The sequence below is a fragment of the Asparagus officinalis genome, chromosome 5 (genome assembly GCF_001876935.1).
Source record: "Asparagus officinalis chromosome 5, Aspof.V1, whole genome shotgun sequence".
Taxonomy (NCBI): domain Eukaryota; kingdom Viridiplantae; phylum Streptophyta; class Magnoliopsida; order Asparagales; family Asparagaceae; genus Asparagus; species Asparagus officinalis.
In genome coordinates this window covers 6,152,399-6,169,132 of record NC_033798.1, presented here as the reverse complement: position 1 = coordinate 6,169,132, position 16,734 = coordinate 6,152,399, and the positions used below count along the sequence as shown (strand labels likewise).

The following is a 16,734-nucleotide window of genomic DNA, read 5'->3' as shown; positions in this document are numbered from 1 at the left end:
TCATATCAGTACCCGATAGAATGAACTTGGAGAGAAGCATTATCCCAAGCACTCTCTTATTTTTTCGACAAACAAGCATCTAATGAATCTGATACGTTGAAAATTTTCTTTGCTCTAGACTGGGAACATGCCTCGAATACTCTCACACGAACCAACATATATATATAATCATCATAACTAACATCGTGGCTTAGCTTATCGATAATTAATCACTTGTTTTCATCCTTCAATTTTCAGAAAAAAATAACATCTCCTCTAGAAAAAGTGATTATGACCTCGAATCTGTTTATCCACAATTTTGCTGTGCATGTGCAAAGAAAAACCTCGAACTAAAATACTGTACAAATCACATATCACAACATTTAAGAACGTATGAAGTTGCTAATAACAATTCTGAAGGCCCGCTGTAATCCTAATAAAGAAAGAAGTCTCTCAAACAAGGAACCTGTCAACTCTAATTCAAACAGTCAGCAATCGAGAGAAAAGACCTTAAAATTGTCTACTTGAGCTCAGAAATCATAAAATTTTACCAGGTCAAGAGGAAATGCTAATGTTGTTTATGGTACAACAACAATACCCACCCTGGTTATAAAACTAAAATCTAATAAATACACATACATATACATTTCTCTCTAAAGCATGAGGGCAGAAAAGTACTGCTCGAACTCTTGATCAATGGTGGGTTTACTCGTGCCCAATCGAGCATCTGCAGGGGCGAAGCCAGGATATTCAATTAGTTAAAGCACAAACACGACAGTAATAAAAAAGATCTATGGCTAAAACACTATTAAAAAGCATGATTATTCTTTTTTTTGTAGTGTCAGAGAATGGTTTTTTTTCATTTAAAAAGAATAAACTATTCACAGAATCTAAGTAAATTATAGAAATCTAAGCTGAAAATATAATAATAATTTCTATTATGGAAACTTTACTTTTTGTTAATTGTTTTTTATAGTAAAGATACGAAGGGCTCTCTACAGAGTCACACAAAGCATATTAGTGCATGTCATTGCAATCTCTAGTTTTTTAGTACAATCACTATCAGTGGACAAGCAGTAGTAAACGCACTGATAGATATCAGTGATATAAGCATCAACATTCGTGATATGGCAGCTATCGTTCTCTCCTTCCTGCATGTACATATTCCATAGAGCATCCTCGTACAATCACTATCAGTGGACAGGCACTAGTAAATGCACTCATAGATATTAGTGATATAAGCATCAAAATTCGTGATATGACACATATCGCTCTCTCCTTCCTCCATGTACATATTCTACAGAGCATCCCCCAAAGAATCCCAAAGATACGTGAAACCACATTAAATATTTGAGGCAAAGGCACAAAATTTAGGCTTAGCCCATGAGCACTTGCCTACAATATGCACTCAGTAACTACAATCAGAAGAAAGCAAATACCGACAAAAAGAATAGGGAAGTTCTACGCCATGAAAGTATTTATACCTTGCTCAATGCTACATTTTCCAGAAGCAAGCAAGAAAGGTGCTACGTCATTGGAGTAAATCTCTTCAATTGTTTCATCCTCAAATTGGTTCTCTGCACATAGTTTATCCTGGGAAGAAGACATTGAAGGATTTTCAACTTTAATATCAACTTCAGATGTGATTTTATTATCAGAAACTCCAATGAAGCTTATACTGTCATTTTCAGATTCTATTTCCAAACTATTATCTATGCCACCGTCAATTAGCTCTGCTTCCATAGAGTTATGATTGGTTATGATTTGTGGATGATCAGAACTACCGTATCGATCACAATTTCTATGCTTCAGCAGTGGTGAATCTGAGTTTTCAAGCTCATAACATGGCAGCTTCCTCTTTTTGTTTAATTCAATAATGTTGGCAGAGTGGTCTCCAGCAGGAAATAAGCTGAATTAAGATAGAAGAGAAGAAGAAAAAAGCATCAGGGTTAAAAAGGGGGAAACTCGCTGAATTTGGAATTTATATAAACTTCTTGACTTTGTTGCCATAATATGTTTCCTGCAGAATTATTGCAACAATATAACACCGCAGAACTAACCAATTGCAGATAATTGGTATCATTAGTGAATAAAATTTGTAACAACCACCTTGGAACTTTGGTGTAGTCGAAGGGGTTTAGAAAGAAAGGTATCAAGAGCAATCAGGTGCAAATACCATTATACAAACATTTAAAATGACTTTTTAGGGGGGAAAAGGAAACACTACTCTGTAAAATAACATTTGCAAGTGTAATTTATGAAGTGGTGCAATATAATTCTCAATTATATTTGTCAGACTACAAAATTATACTCTTCAATTCTCACCACAACATAGAAGGAACTTTATGAGTGAAGATGACATTTGCAAGTGTAATTTATGAAGCGGTGCAATATAATTTACATTTTCTCTGTTGATAAGTTAGGAAGCAGAGCAGAAAATAGACCTAGAATGGACTACATTAACCATTATTTATAGATTTAGCGGTCAAGCAAAGGCCCCTACTCAATCTCAAACACTTATATTCAAATATGAGTGTGTCAATTATAAAGAATTCGGAAATGACAGAAAGCAAACAAGACCAGCACTTAAAACTATAGTATCCACAAAGAATTCAGGATAAGAACTTATTGATTCTAAATGTCCAGCCATCATCACTACCATAACTGCACCCTAAAAACCAATACACATAATATATACAAATCACTGAAAATATATGAAGCTAAGAATCTGGTAGTATAATCGATGACGCCCATTCCTTCTAAATGGTGAATTGTAAGAGTGTATGAAGAGATGACTCCTCATATTTGAATATAAGGGTGTTACAATCTCTTAAACAAGTACCGGTGCGATTCTTACTGGGTATATAGGGCAAGATTTACTATGATTTTTGGGTGATTGCATATAACACTGACGGTCTCAACTATCAATATAGCATTGACTGTAAACTGCAGACATCAATGACTTAAAGATACTTAGTTTCCAACAATATAGCATGGGCTGTAACCCTTTAGGCAGTAATTAGCACCGAAGTTTCCCATTGATATATACGAACAAAAGGTTTCAATGATAATGGGGGATGAAATAGCTAGACCTCCAAAAATATGCATGGCAATGTAGCTATTAATAAACTCATGACATGTATAGTGCTACATCTGAGCCCATGACATCTACTTGGTGCAAAAAAATTCTTATAAAGTGAAATTCAATACAGAATTTCTCTTATTATCCTATCAAGACTCCTTTTTTCAGAATCAGTACAAGCAACTTTCTTCAATAGATCTTCTAGTAAGATCATGAAGTATAAACATGATATTCCACTTTGGCATTTTTTGATACACATGACTAATTACAGAACAAACCCAACAATTATTTTGTACTTGCTAGTTTGGCAAAAAAAATTCAGGAATATTTAGCTCAATAAAATCGATTGCCCAACTACCTATGTTTCACGGGTACTAGTTCTATCTGAGAATCCTATTTAAACCCATGAATCTTTCTTATTTTTCCAATGTGGGACTATACTCACATATGAATATCCTAATAGCATCGTGCCCTTGTGATACCCATAGCATACGTCGAAACTTCATTGAGCACTTGTTGGATTTATTTCAACCATGTACTCAATTATACAATACATGCTCTAATTTGAAACGCCCATCGTACACTTCTTGGACATATATCCTACACTTCACATACACTAATTGAAACTTGTTGGACAAGGATCGAATTCATTTCATCCCCGTAACTACTTCAGAATGATAATTTTAGAAGGCCTTCTGAATATTGGGTTCAAAAGCAAACAATTTTCAACTTATAAATCGATATAATGATAAGAACATAAAAATATTACATAAAATTTGACATTCATAGCATATGAATGAGAAAACCAATAGCTCTCATTTAGATTATTATTATTATAGTTGTGTCCAAGAAGCAAACCTTTTAACAATTTCCCGTACCCATACCCACATCCACACCTGTATTCATATCCGCGTAACATAGCTGGCGACAATGCCCTAAATTCTAATACAGTACTTACTTATTCTCTGTTCTTTAGACCACTATAAATAAAATAAATTGTTTGCGTCGGAAATTATTTTATTTGCTGAACCCATTACAAATCGTTTATCGAATACAATGAATTCAAAGAAACAAGCCTTTTTATAAGACCTCTTGTTACAAACAAATAAGCAATTTTTTGACGCCTACATAAATGTCATTAGCAATTCAAGTAAAAAAGTTCAAGTAAAAATTTGGGATAAGGTTGCTGTTGTTGTTCAACAGGCAGTTCAAGTAAAACTAGTGACCCTTCAAGTTTCTGCCTTTCAATCCCAACAATTCTCAGTCCTCTACTTCATATTTCAACTGGAATTTCTTCATGACCCTTGGGGTTCTTTCTCAAATCCAACAAAACCCAACTACTCTTTGCACTTATACCCATCATCCCAAAGCAGAAAAACCCCCAAATTAGCAATCAATTTCTAATTGAAAAATTGCACTACTTCACAAACAGAATCTACACAAAAACCCATCAGCAGAGAAACAAAGCAACTCAATGTGCAACAAAAAGGAAAAAAAAAATAACAGTATTTGATGAAAGTTTGATTGAAATTGACCTGTTGGGTAAGTGATCTGAATCCATGGGTTCAGCCAAAAACAAGAGGAAATAAGAATTCAGGGCTCAGCTCTCTCTAAACAAAAGATTCCGTTCGTTGATTCCATGCGCTGAGCTCACTCCAGCCTGAAGACCCAAAACGGTATTGTTTAATAAATAAATAAATAAATAAAATAATCATATTTATGGACAAATTTTCAAAAGCAACCCATTTGATAAACTAATTGCAAAAAACGACCCATTTGGGATTTATTTAGAGAAACCGACCTGGTTTCAGCACTGTCGCTGAAACCAGGTCGGTTTTTCTAAAAAACTTTACGAAACTTCACGGGAGTTCAACTCCCGTGAAGTTTTTTCACATAACAAAACTTCACGGGAGTTGAACTCCCGTGAAGTTTCGGAATTTTTTTTTCAAAAACCGACCTGGTTTCAGCGCTGAGGCTGAAACCAGGTCGGTTTTTACAAATAAAACTGAAATGGGTCTTTTTTTGGGAATAGTTTATCAAATGGGTTGGTTTTGAAAATTTGTCCTCATATTTATCCATCGCAGGATGTAATGATCTAATATGTCACTCTTGAGAGTGATGGGAGTGGGAGGACATTCGGTGGTAAGTTTATGGGCTTTCTTGCTGGCCCAGAACTAGCACATTAACGCTTAGCACCCTTGTTCAGGCCTGACCCATAAAAATAAGGACTGCAGAATCCACGATCAAATCATCCCAATTAACACTTATTTTTTTCACTTTAACTTTTTTAAAAAAAACTTGGGAAAAATGTTTCAAGGCCCCAAAATAAGTGTATTTTTACTTATAAGGCCTCAAAATCATGTTGTTAAATATTTACTTAATAATTATTTTCTAATTATGAATATCAACAAAATAAGTTGAGATTCTTCAACTTATTTTTTGTCCACTTATAAGGAGATTTACTTATCGGTATTAAAAGACCATCCTGCTCTCTAACAAAATAAGTAAAAATAAATAATAGATAACTTATAAAGAATCATAAAATAAATAGTAGCCAAACATATCCTAAATTATGGGTCCTCACCTTGGAGTTCAGATCCTATTAAAATGCTCTGTATGGTGGTGTGGGATGTTCTAAGCTATTGAGATATCAAATAGGGGGATAGTTAGGGTATTTTTCCTGCCCCCTATATACAGGGAGGCCCCAAGGTTTGGGTTGTCCTAGCCCAATCCAATTTTAGTTACCACTTATATTAAAAAATTAGTACGATTAATAACGATAAAAATAAATACATATAATACTATTTAGCGTTCTATATTGGGCTCAAACTGATAATATTCTCTTACAAAATCAATATTCATATAAGAAAAGATTATATTTGTGCTACAATTTAATTCAAAGAAGATTACTTCTCCTTGAATTTTTTGAAGCGAATTCTTCAATTAAGTCATCTTACATATGCACGTGTTTGAAAAAAAAACTAATGAAATGCATCCTCAATTTATTTTGAGAAAAAGAATTATTTTAGAATAATAATTGATGAGAAATAATTTTAAAGAATTTATTCTAGGAAAGAGAATATTTTGGATTATTATAATGAGAAATAATTTTTAAAAGAAATTATTTTGGGAAAGGAATTATTTTATGAAGTGCGTAGTTGTTGATTCATGATTACATTTCATGTTTGTGATTATTTTACTGTATTTGACATGTCTGTTTTTATTGTTCCTGATTGTATTGAGAATCGTTAGTAGTTTATGACTAGAATGACCTGTGTGACGTGAGTAAGACCCAGAGACCCGTATTATGGTTGACTTAGAAAACGAGAAGAGTTGGGATGGGGAAGTTAATGTTCATGTGCTTGGATGTGACTGTTGATGTATCTTCCAGCCCACGCCGGTGAATTCGTGTAGTCACTGGGGTTGGTTTGTTGGTCTAAAGTGAATTCGTGTAGTCACTTTAGTCCGTGACTTGTTTCGTCACCTGAGCTTTGCCTGAGTTCGGACCAGGCCGAGATCGGATTGCGTGTAGTCCTCTGACCGATTCGTGTAGCGGTATTGGATGCGCGTAGAGGATTTGTGAACAGTCAGTTATCCGGTGATATGAGCGTTGACTTTATGTGAGATGTGGACCAGTGAGTTTTAGAATGGCTAGTTACATGACCTTGTTGCTGTGCTAGGTATGGATTATTGTGAGATGTAGGACAGTTGTGTTTCTTTTCATACATAGATCAGAGTTAATATTTAATTATCTATAATTTGAGACATATGGTATATACATGAGGGTTTCCTTGTTTGGATTATTTCGTTCGACGTACTACGTCTCATGTTATAGATTTTTAAGTATTAATTCCATCTAGTGTATGCCCTTGTTGCTTGGAAGATTTCTGATCATTAGCTGCATGACCTCGTTACCTGATCGATTTTGGATGCTTTATGTTATCATGATTTAGTAGTATTTTCATGTTGATTTGTGGATTTCAGTTGTACGTTCTTTTGTTATTTCTGTTATCGTATCGTTTTTCGCATTGGATTTCCGTTCGTTCTATTTTCTTTGTGGGGTCGGGTCTTGCCGTGCGCCATGCACCTGACGTACACCTGTTCTCTCTGGTGTACGTCAGACTTAGAGGAAGAACAGGTTCAGCTGGAAAATCACCAAGAGCTAGAGGATTCTCAGCAGGAGTGCCTTGGAGACGGAGCAGAAGAAGAAGCTCAAGTTTAGTTATTTCCCTCCATTTTCTTTTGTACTACATTCCATTTCTATTTGATCAGTGTATTTTGTATCTCTTTAGTATTCATTTGTTTAGATTTGTATAAGGGTATGTTTGACCCGTATTTTATGTCTTAGATGATTTACCATTGATGATATGTCTATTTTTATTCTGGGTTGTCTTTATATTCTTGCTATGTGTGATCGGGGACCTGTGACTTCGTATTGTATTAATTCCAGACGCTTAGCGTATTAGATTGAGAAGAAGAGGTCTAGCACTTATCTCTCCTCAGTCTAATACGTCGCGGGCTTGCTCGCGTTCCAATTCCCGGGTATTTTGGGAAGCGGGGCGTGACAACCACAATACTAAGTCCGCATCATGTTAAAGCTTGTAATTTTATGTTTATAAATTATAACCCTACATTATATAAAAAAAATTGGTTGCCCCCCGGCTTTGGGTTGCCCCAGCCTCGGGGCTTGGTGTTCATTTCGTCCATATCTTATCACTCTTTGACTCCGGAGTTCACAACGGTTCTTGTCCCATCGCTTCGCGATTATCCTCTCTTTGTATAACTCCTCTATCCTCGTGCCTGTCATTATTTTATATGTTATTATTTTACACTATATTTTCTTTGACTTGACTTGTGTATCATTTGATTGCATTGAATTCTATATTATTTATTATATTATATTATGTATCACATATAATGTTATATTGTACGTTTTCATTTGTTTATAAATCTATTTTATCTTTCATAGTTCATGTTTTATGTATTATACATTCTATTTATGTATATTACACTGATTGTATTTATATGATTTTGACTATTATACAATATACTACTATGTCTAAATTGATTTTATATAGTGATGATTATTATTGTTGTATCTTGTCTATATTTATGAATATTATTAATACTTCTAATTTATCATATTGTTTGTCAAATATATAATTATTTTCTTCTTATTATGTTTTATATAATATGTTTATCTTGAATCACGTGTTTACTCTTATGTCTATTTTATCATATAATATTTTGTGACTCCTTCCATCAAAATTTATTTTTGTTAGCATGATTAGTACCATGAGTATACATACTTTTTATATGCTTATTATTATGTATGTGTTTTCATTTTTAACGCTTATTATACATAATGATTATATTTGTTATATACATCATATGTTCTGAATCTTGTTTATCACTTTGCTTTTATATCTTTTATTTTTATACTTGATTTTATTTGTGTTTCTTGAACCTGACTATGATTTGGTATTATTTAATTTGTTTTATATAACTGTTTGTATGCTAGTAATTATTGTGTATCGCTTCATCCTGTTATTGATTATTATTATGATTTGCATCTGTTTGTTGCTATATGTATCGATGTGACTCTATCTATGTTTATTCTTAATGTTATTTTCAATTGTGATTATGTATGTTCTGTATACCTTATTATAATCTTTATTGTTCTTATGCTTGATTGTTCTGCATTCTTGTTTTATATCTTGTGCTTTTCTAGTAATATTGCGTCATAATACTGCATTATCCTCGTGTTTTAGTATATTTTAGACATTTTTCATTGTCTACTATTTTATATTATGATATAAGTGCATTATCTAGCTTGTTTTATTACGTATAAAGTAGTTTCGTTTAGTACATTTCATTTCATTCTTTACTTCTAATTACATGTATCATCATTGTTTGATTTAATTTATCAATCATTTCATCTTTCTTAGTTTTGTTTGTGTTTTGCTTACTTATTTTCTATATACAGTTTCATATTCATTCTAATACTTATTTTTTATTTTGTTCTTTGTTCAGGTTAGTTTGCTTCCTTTATTTAGTCATGATATTTATATAAAGTGTGTGTTGTCGATAATTATTATTGTGATATACGACTATAATTATTTATTTTGTTTTGATATGATATACTATGTATAATCCATTTCTTATATGTTGTTGTGTCATATCACCTTGTTCTTCCATGTTTATCTGCTTTGTATTCTTTTGTATATCATATCTTTTTGGTTTATGTTCAATTACCATCTAACATTCCACTTGCATTACGTTGCTTATTTTTACATAATTATATTGTTTGTCGCATTCTAATTTCTGTGTATACAATTTGTAATTTCCCAATATTGTGTAATGAATTATTTATCTACTAAATTTTGTATACTACTCTACATGATTATTTGATTGTATAATTATTTTAATAATTGTGTTTAACTATTTATATTTGACTGTCTTTGTATCTTTCTATGTTTCAGACTACTTTTCATCATTCCATCAATTAAATATATTTTCTTTTTATTTGTGTTTATTTTGTATGTATTATTATTCTAATTGCCTTATGATTGCTTTTCCTATTATCCTTGATTTCAACTTATTATTATATCATTCTATTTTGTTATATGATCCTGTTGATGTTGTTTTTTTGCTCATTTACTCGTTTTTATTGATATTATATCTTACATTGTGTTTTTAATATCTTTAGTTTGAACATGTATTGATTGTGTTTTTCATAATTAATTTTTTTTTTATTTGTGATTAACCATTGTTATACCCTGCCATTATTTTTTGTTTAAACTGTTATGTATCTTAGATTTTCCGACTTTTCTTATTATGTTGTTTATGTTTCTGTCTTTTTCTATTGTATTTGACTTATTTTTGTGTTTGCTTTAGATTTATTGTTCTTACTTGACCTTATTCTTACTTAATATGTTTCAGCTTTGTTTCTAGGAAAGCTTGTATATTATTTGCATGATTCACTCTATATGATTGTTTATTTATATTGTACCTATTGTTTTGATTCTATGTTATTGCTTATCTTATACTTTATACTGATTAGATTTCTTATATATTTACAAGTACTGTATAACAAGTTCACACAGTTAAATATGTTTGTATCATAGTATTTACTTGGATTTTATTACGAGTCTGAGATGCGATAGCGATATCTTAGTTATCACAACTTGTATCTCAGCTTGTGCTGTTCTTGTCTTACATTCCCCTTTTGCTTATGGATATGCAATTTATTTTGAATTCTTCTCTATATGCGTTGGGTGAGCCTCTCTTTCCATATCTCTGTCCTTGGGTTTAATTTCGAGGGCGAAATTTATTTTAAGGGGGGTAGAATGTAAGGACCATGAATTTTTAATACTAATTAAAATAATTTTCTGATATTAAAATATTTAATTATTATATTTTAAAAGAGTATTTGTATTTTCTCGATTTTCTATAATTTTCTATGATTTAAAAATCTGATTATATATTTATTTAAATGATTTTGATATTTATAAATTTATTTTATGCGGCAAAAATTTCTCGAATTAATTTGTTGTGTTATCGGTACTATTACGTATTATTTTAAATAATATATTGTGTTATTAATATTATTACAAATTATTTCACATAATACATAGTATTATTAATTACGTGATTTCGGTATAATTTATTATATTATTTCTAGTGTTATATATTATCTGTCGTATTAGTATAACTAGTACGTTTTACTGTGTACATAATTGTCCCATAATTATTTAATTTTAAATTTAAGTAGAAATATTTTTATTATTAATTATTCTTGTTTAATTATACAATATGGATATATTTCGACTATTTCGTATCAACTGTTATATTAGCACAACATGTACGTTTTTAATTGTAGATAATTATTCTGTAATTAGTTTAATTTTTAAGTACACGTAATTATTTATTTTAATTATTTTTGGTTGAATTTCCTAACTCTAAACCCTAATATCCTGCATATATATATAATTTCCCCCTCTCTCTCTCTTCGTTTTCATTTTCACGCCGCCTCCCTATTTCTCTCTCTCCTCCATCGTTCTCTCTCTTCCAACTGCACCCAACCCACGTTCTCCTCCTCCGACGCCCCGCACGCCCGCGCTCCTCCTCCGCTACCTCTACCACCCCAGTTCGCCTCCGTCGAACTCCGATCAGCCCCGGCGTCGAGTCGTCGTCGTCAGCCCGAGCCGTCGAACCCCGAGGCAAGACCTCTCCTCTCCTTATTGCCGTTTCAATATTTTTATGTGTAGATTAGTTTGTGTTATAATTAATTGCGTGGGTTGTTTGGTGAATAATATTGATTTATATCATAGTTGTGTGATAAATAGTATTTTCGAAATAATGGTAATGAAGTGAAAGAAATTATTTTGATCACGGAACCAATTTAGAGAATTTATAATAATTAAAAAGAATTTATTTTGAGAAAAGATTATTTTAGAATAATTATTATGAATTAAAAGAATTTATTTCGGTAGTGGAATCTTTTTGGATAATTATATTAATTAAAAGAATTTGTTTGAGAACGGATCATTTAGAAAAATTATAATAATTTAAAAGAAATTATTTTCGGCAAAAGAATTATATTTTTGATAATTATGATGATTTAAAGGAATTTATTCGCAAAGATAATTATCTATTTTAGATTTAAGTAATTTATGATTTTATATGAATAGTTTAGATGGCTGGATAACAAGATGTTGGTGAAACCGGACTACAAGTATGTTTTTACTGTTTACGATCATATTTCACGTTTTGCATTTATTTAATGTATTTGACATGTCTGTTATGTGTTATTCATGTTGTGTTTGAGAACTCTTAGTAGTTCATGACTTAGTGGCCTCGTGCGTCATGAACAGACTTAGTGACATGTGTGAGTGTGTTGACTGAGTTTAGGTGGTGAACCCGAGTTTCAATGAGGATTATGGTTGACTTAGAAAACGAGAAGAGTTGGGATGGGGAAGTTAATGTTCATGTGCTTGGATGTGACTGTTGATGTATCTTCCAGCCCACGCCGGTGAATTCGTGTAGTCACTGGGGTTGGTTTGTTGGTCTAAAGTGAATTCGTGTAGTCACTTTAGTCCGTGACTTGTTTCGTCACCTGAGCTTTGCCTAAGTTCGGACCAGGCCGAGATCGGATTGCGTGTAGTCCTCTGACCGATTCGTGTAGCGGTATTGGATGCGCGTAGAGGATTTGTGAACAGTCAGTTATCCGGTGATATGAGCGTTGACTTTATATGAGATGTGGACCAGTGAGTTTTAGAATGGCTAGTTACATGACCTTGTTGCTGTGCTAGGTATGGATTATTGTGAGATGTAGGACAGTTGTGTTTCTTTTCATACATAGATCAGGGTTAATATTTAATTATCTATAATTTGAGACATATGGTATATACATGAGGGTTTCCTTGTTTGGATTATTTCGCTCGACGTACTACGTCTCTTGTTATAGATTTTTAAGTATTAATTCCATCTAGTGTATGCCCTTGTTGCTTGGAAGATTTCTGATCATTAGCTGCATGACCTCGTTACCTGATCGATTTTGGATGCTTTATGTTATCATGATTTAGTAGTATTTTCATGTTGATTTGTGGATTTCAGTTGTACGTTCTTTTGTTGTTTCTGTTATCGTATCGTTTTTCGCACTGGATTTCCGTTCGTTCTATTTTCTTTGTGGGGTCGGGTCTTGCCGTGCGCCATGCACCTGACGTACACCTGTTCTCTCTGGTGTACGTCAGACTTAGAGGAAGAACAGGTTCAGCTGGAAAATCACCAAGAGCTAGAGGATTCTCAGCAGGAGTGCCTTGGAGACGGAGCAGAAGAAGAATCTCAAGTTTAGTTATTTCCCTCCATTTTCTTTTGTACTACATTCCATTTCTATTTGATCAGTGTATTTTGTATCTCTTTAGTATTCATTTGTTTAGATTTGTATAAGGGTATGTTTGACCCGTATTTTATGTCTTAGATGATTTACCATTGATGATATGTCTATTTTTATTCTGGGTTGTCTTTATATTCTTACTATCTGTGATCGGGGACCTGTACCTTCACTTTATTTCTTGACGCTTAGCGTATTAGATTGAGAAGACGGGGTCTAGCACTTATCTCTTCTCAGTCTAATACGTCGCGGGCTTGCTCGCGTTCCAATTCCCGGGTATTTTGGGAAGCGGGGCGTGACAACCACAATACTAAGTCCGCATCATGTTAAAGCTTGTAATTTTATGTTTATAAATTATAACCCTACATTATATAAAAAAAATTGGTTGCCCCCCGGCTTTGGGTTGCCCCAGCCTCGGGGCTTGGTGGGCTTACCCCAGGGCTGGGCCTGCCTGTATAGCTTCGAACCTCCCATGCGGTGCGGAGTTTGATAGGATCTGAACTCGCCTTGACCTTCAATAAGCAGACATGGTTGACAATTTGAAATAATCTCGCTTTGTAGAATTAAAATTGATTTTAGTAGAGTATAAATTAGCTCAGAACTAACCTAGTGTGGTAAATAACCATATCGGAACTTAAACAAATTTTGTTAGGTCAGGCAAATTTTGACCACTAACTTAACCATTGATTATCCGCCCATTAATCCAAAAACTAAGAGAGCGTTTGGCTACCAGTGTGTTTATCCCGTTTTCGTTTTTTTTTCCAAAAAAAACGTATACCCACGTTTGGGAACTGAGGTGTTTTTTTGAGCTGCCCTTCACAAAACACAGAAAAAACACGCTTTTTCCAAAACACCTAAAAGGTGTTTTCAAGTTCCCGTCTCATTTTCCCCCAAATCAACCCCGACCCCTTTTCTCTCCCTCAGCCCTAACTTCGTCGCCTCCGCTCCAAATCGGCTCAGCTCCGACCCTCCGACGCCGCCTCCGACCCTCCGACGCCACCTCCGACCTCGCTGAAGCCTCCGACGAAGCCTCCGACCTCGACGAAGCCTCCGACCTCGCTGAAGCGTCCGACCTCGCTGAAGCCTTCGACGCTACCTCCGCTCCAAATCAGCGCAGCTCCGACCCTCCGACGCCGCCTCCGACCCTCCGACCCTCCGAAATCAAGGTCGGTTTTTTTCCTCATTTATTCTGTGTGATATTTGTTCCCATTTTACGTGCTAATAACTGAATCTGTTTGTGAGTTATACCTAATATTCTTTTGGAGATGCTTGGTATATTTGTTAGGATAATTCCATTCTTTTTTCTTTTTCTTCTAATTTTGTGGATAAACTATATTTTTTTACAGCTATCATCATTCGATCTGCAGGTCAAAATTAAAAACGAAAACGAGAATGTATTAGATTTGTTCCCCTTTTACCTTTCAATTATTTGCTGAAATAATAACTGTGTGATAAATTTTGGGGTGATGTTTTAATTTAGACTCCTTTAGACATGTTCTAAAGTCAAGGTTGTTAACGGAAAGATTTTTTTTCTTTTTCTTTGAGCATGATAAATGGTCTGGGGATTTAACTTTCCCATCTCTGTTTGCTCTCGCTGAAAAAACCAAAGTCATTGTGTGTGATATGAAAAGTAGATGTTCTGATGGTTGGGTTAATGTTTGGTATCTCACTGAGAATTAATGAAGAAGATTTGGATGTTAGAATTAAGTTGGAAGAGTACTATGTGCAATATATATTTGGTTAGTTCCTGTGCCTTTGAAATTAAGTTAAGATTCTAAACTGGTCGAGGACTTTTGTGTGTGTTTAAAATTATGTTTGTGTTCTAGTAAATTGAAGACTTGTGGGGTGAGTTGTAATAATGATACGATATATGCACATTCATATTCAAATACTAAATAGGAATTGCTCAAGTCATCAATAGGAGTCCTGTTTCATCCTATGTTGATTCCACTTTTCATGTGGATACTTTTATTCATGTTTCATGTGGATACTATTTATTCATGTTTCATCCTATGTTGATTCCATATAATAAATACATGTTGATTCCACTTTTCATGTACCACAAAGTATTCATGTTTCATCCTATGTTTTCAGCACTCACTAGAGACCATCTCTACATATTTTAAGAAGGTCCTTTATGCAATTTGCTCTCTAACCAAATATGTCATCGTTCCTCCATCATACGATGCAACTCCACCAGAGATATCATATACCACAAAGTATTATCCTTATTTCAAGGTATGTATATATTCCTTCCTACATTAATTATGTGAATTTTTTTACTATCGTTCTAATAGTAATATATATATTACATGACAAAATTGTGTAGGTGCTATAGATGGAACTCATGTTTCAGCTTGTGTGCCGCAAGATAGTCAAGTTCCATATCGTGGAAAGAAAATTGTGCCGACAATGAATATGATGTGTGCTTGCTCTTTTGATATGCGGTTCACATTTGTTATGAGTGGATGGGAAGGAAGTGCAAATGATTCAAGAATTTTCTTAGAGTGCATTAGCAATCCCGCAAACAAATTCCCTATGCCCCCTGCAAGAAAGTATTATTTGGTTGACTCTGGATATACCAATATGCCGGGTTTTCTTTCACCGTACCGTGGAGAACGATATCATTTGAATGATTATCGAGGGCAAAATCTTCCACCGCAAGGTACTAGAGAACTATTCAATTACTTGCATTCATCATTAAGGAATGTTATAGAACGATGCTTTGGGGTATTGAAAAAAAGATTTCCAGTTTTAAGAGATATGCCATCATATAGTTTGAGAAAACAAAAATATATAGCATTAGCATGTTGCGTTATTCACAATGTGATTCGAATGTATGATTCTGGAGATCCATTATTTGTCGAGTTTGAAAATGAAGATGTGGAGCTTGAAGAAGATGATATGACTGCACAAGAACAACAAACCATACCGGTCAATGTCGGCCCAGAGCACCTTCGTGAGATGTCAAGGTTTCGAGATCGTTTGGCCCAAAGGATGTGGAACGATCGTGGTGGGTAATATCGGGATGTGTTTTGAAATTAATGTATATTATATTGTAATGTCACTAAAATACATTTTGAGCCTAATGCATATATATATTATCAATGTCATTAAAACATGTTGAACAATTATTCATCATTGTTTCATGATGGTGGTGACGTATTAGAATTTTTTTTAAATTTTTTTTGAATTATAGGCATTGAAAAAAGCTCCCAAATTGTGTGGTTGACTGTATATATATTATCAATTTTTGAATCACTCGCTCACCTGCTTCATTACTTCTTGCAGATTTGAGTGTTGCATTACATACTGCCGTTGGCCATAAAACTTCCATATAAATCTACATCAGCAACATAAGATTGATCGGCACCATCCGAAATGTTAACATCTCACAAATTTCTATGCTTCTTACCCAAGCAAAATCTTGGCAGAAGCATGAACAGCGTAGCACGAGGATAATAACACAACAAAATAAAAGAAAAATTGAGTACATCCAGGGCAAGAAAACTGACAGAGTTGAGGAAAATTACGACAACTATATTCAACCTCTTCCAGATCACAATATTTTATCATGCAAGCTTCTGGTATATACAACACAGAAGACCACAAGCTTTCCCCTTCGTTACACGAGAACAAAAGTATCAAGATACAATGTACAAGCTTCTAGTCTGCAATGTACAAGCTTCCAGTCTGGAACCAGAGGCCATTAACCTATCGCATCAATCGTTCCCCAAAGACTGCTATTTCCATATGCTCATACTTTAAGTTTGGATGC

The 16,734-nt window shown here is 33.8% G+C and overlaps 2 protein-coding genes across 2 annotated transcripts; one reads left to right on the top strand and one right to left on the bottom strand.

The window, feature by feature from the left end:
* Nucleotides 475-4,763, bottom strand: LOC109843514 (protein FAR-RED-ELONGATED HYPOCOTYL 1-LIKE). Its single transcript, XM_020412451.1, has 3 exons — nucleotides 4,597-4,763; nucleotides 1,464-1,888; nucleotides 475-706 (listed from the first exon to the last, which is right to left on the bottom strand). The coding sequence occupies exons 1-3, from the start codon at nucleotides 4,620-4,622 to the stop codon at nucleotides 633-635; spliced, it is 525 nt and encodes a 174-aa protein (XP_020268040.1). The 5' UTR covers nucleotides 4,623-4,763; the 3' UTR covers nucleotides 475-632.
* On the top strand, nucleotides 11,776-16,041 carry LOC109841457. Its single transcript, XM_020410426.1, has 4 exons — nucleotides 11,776-11,798; nucleotides 13,672-14,122; nucleotides 15,051-15,194; nucleotides 15,276-16,041. The coding sequence occupies exons 1-4, from the start codon at nucleotides 11,776-11,778 to the stop codon at nucleotides 15,975-15,977; spliced, it is 1,320 nt and encodes a 439-aa protein (XP_020266015.1). The 3' UTR covers nucleotides 15,978-16,041.

Coding starts and splice junctions, on each gene's coding strand:
- LOC109843514 (XM_020412451.1), bottom strand. CDS start 4,622: ATGGATTCAGATCACTTACCCAACAG. Junction 1,889..4,596: donor TCAGATCACTTACCCAACAG/GTCAATTTCAAT, acceptor ATCTTAATTCAG/CTTATTTCCTGCTGGAGACC. Junction 707..1,463: donor AAAATGTAGCATTGAGCAAG/GTATAAATACTT, acceptor TCGCCCCTGCAG/ATGCTCGATTGGGCACGAGT.
- LOC109841457 (XM_020410426.1), top strand. CDS start 11,776: ATGTTGGTGAAACCGGACTACAA. Junction 11,799..13,671: donor TTGGTGAAACCGGACTACAA/GTATGTTTTTAC, acceptor CCAAAAACTAAG/AGAGCGTTTGGCTACCAGTG. Junction 15,195..15,275: donor AGTATTATCCTTATTTCAAG/GTATGTATATAT, acceptor ATTACATGACAA/AATTGTGTAGGTGCTATAGA.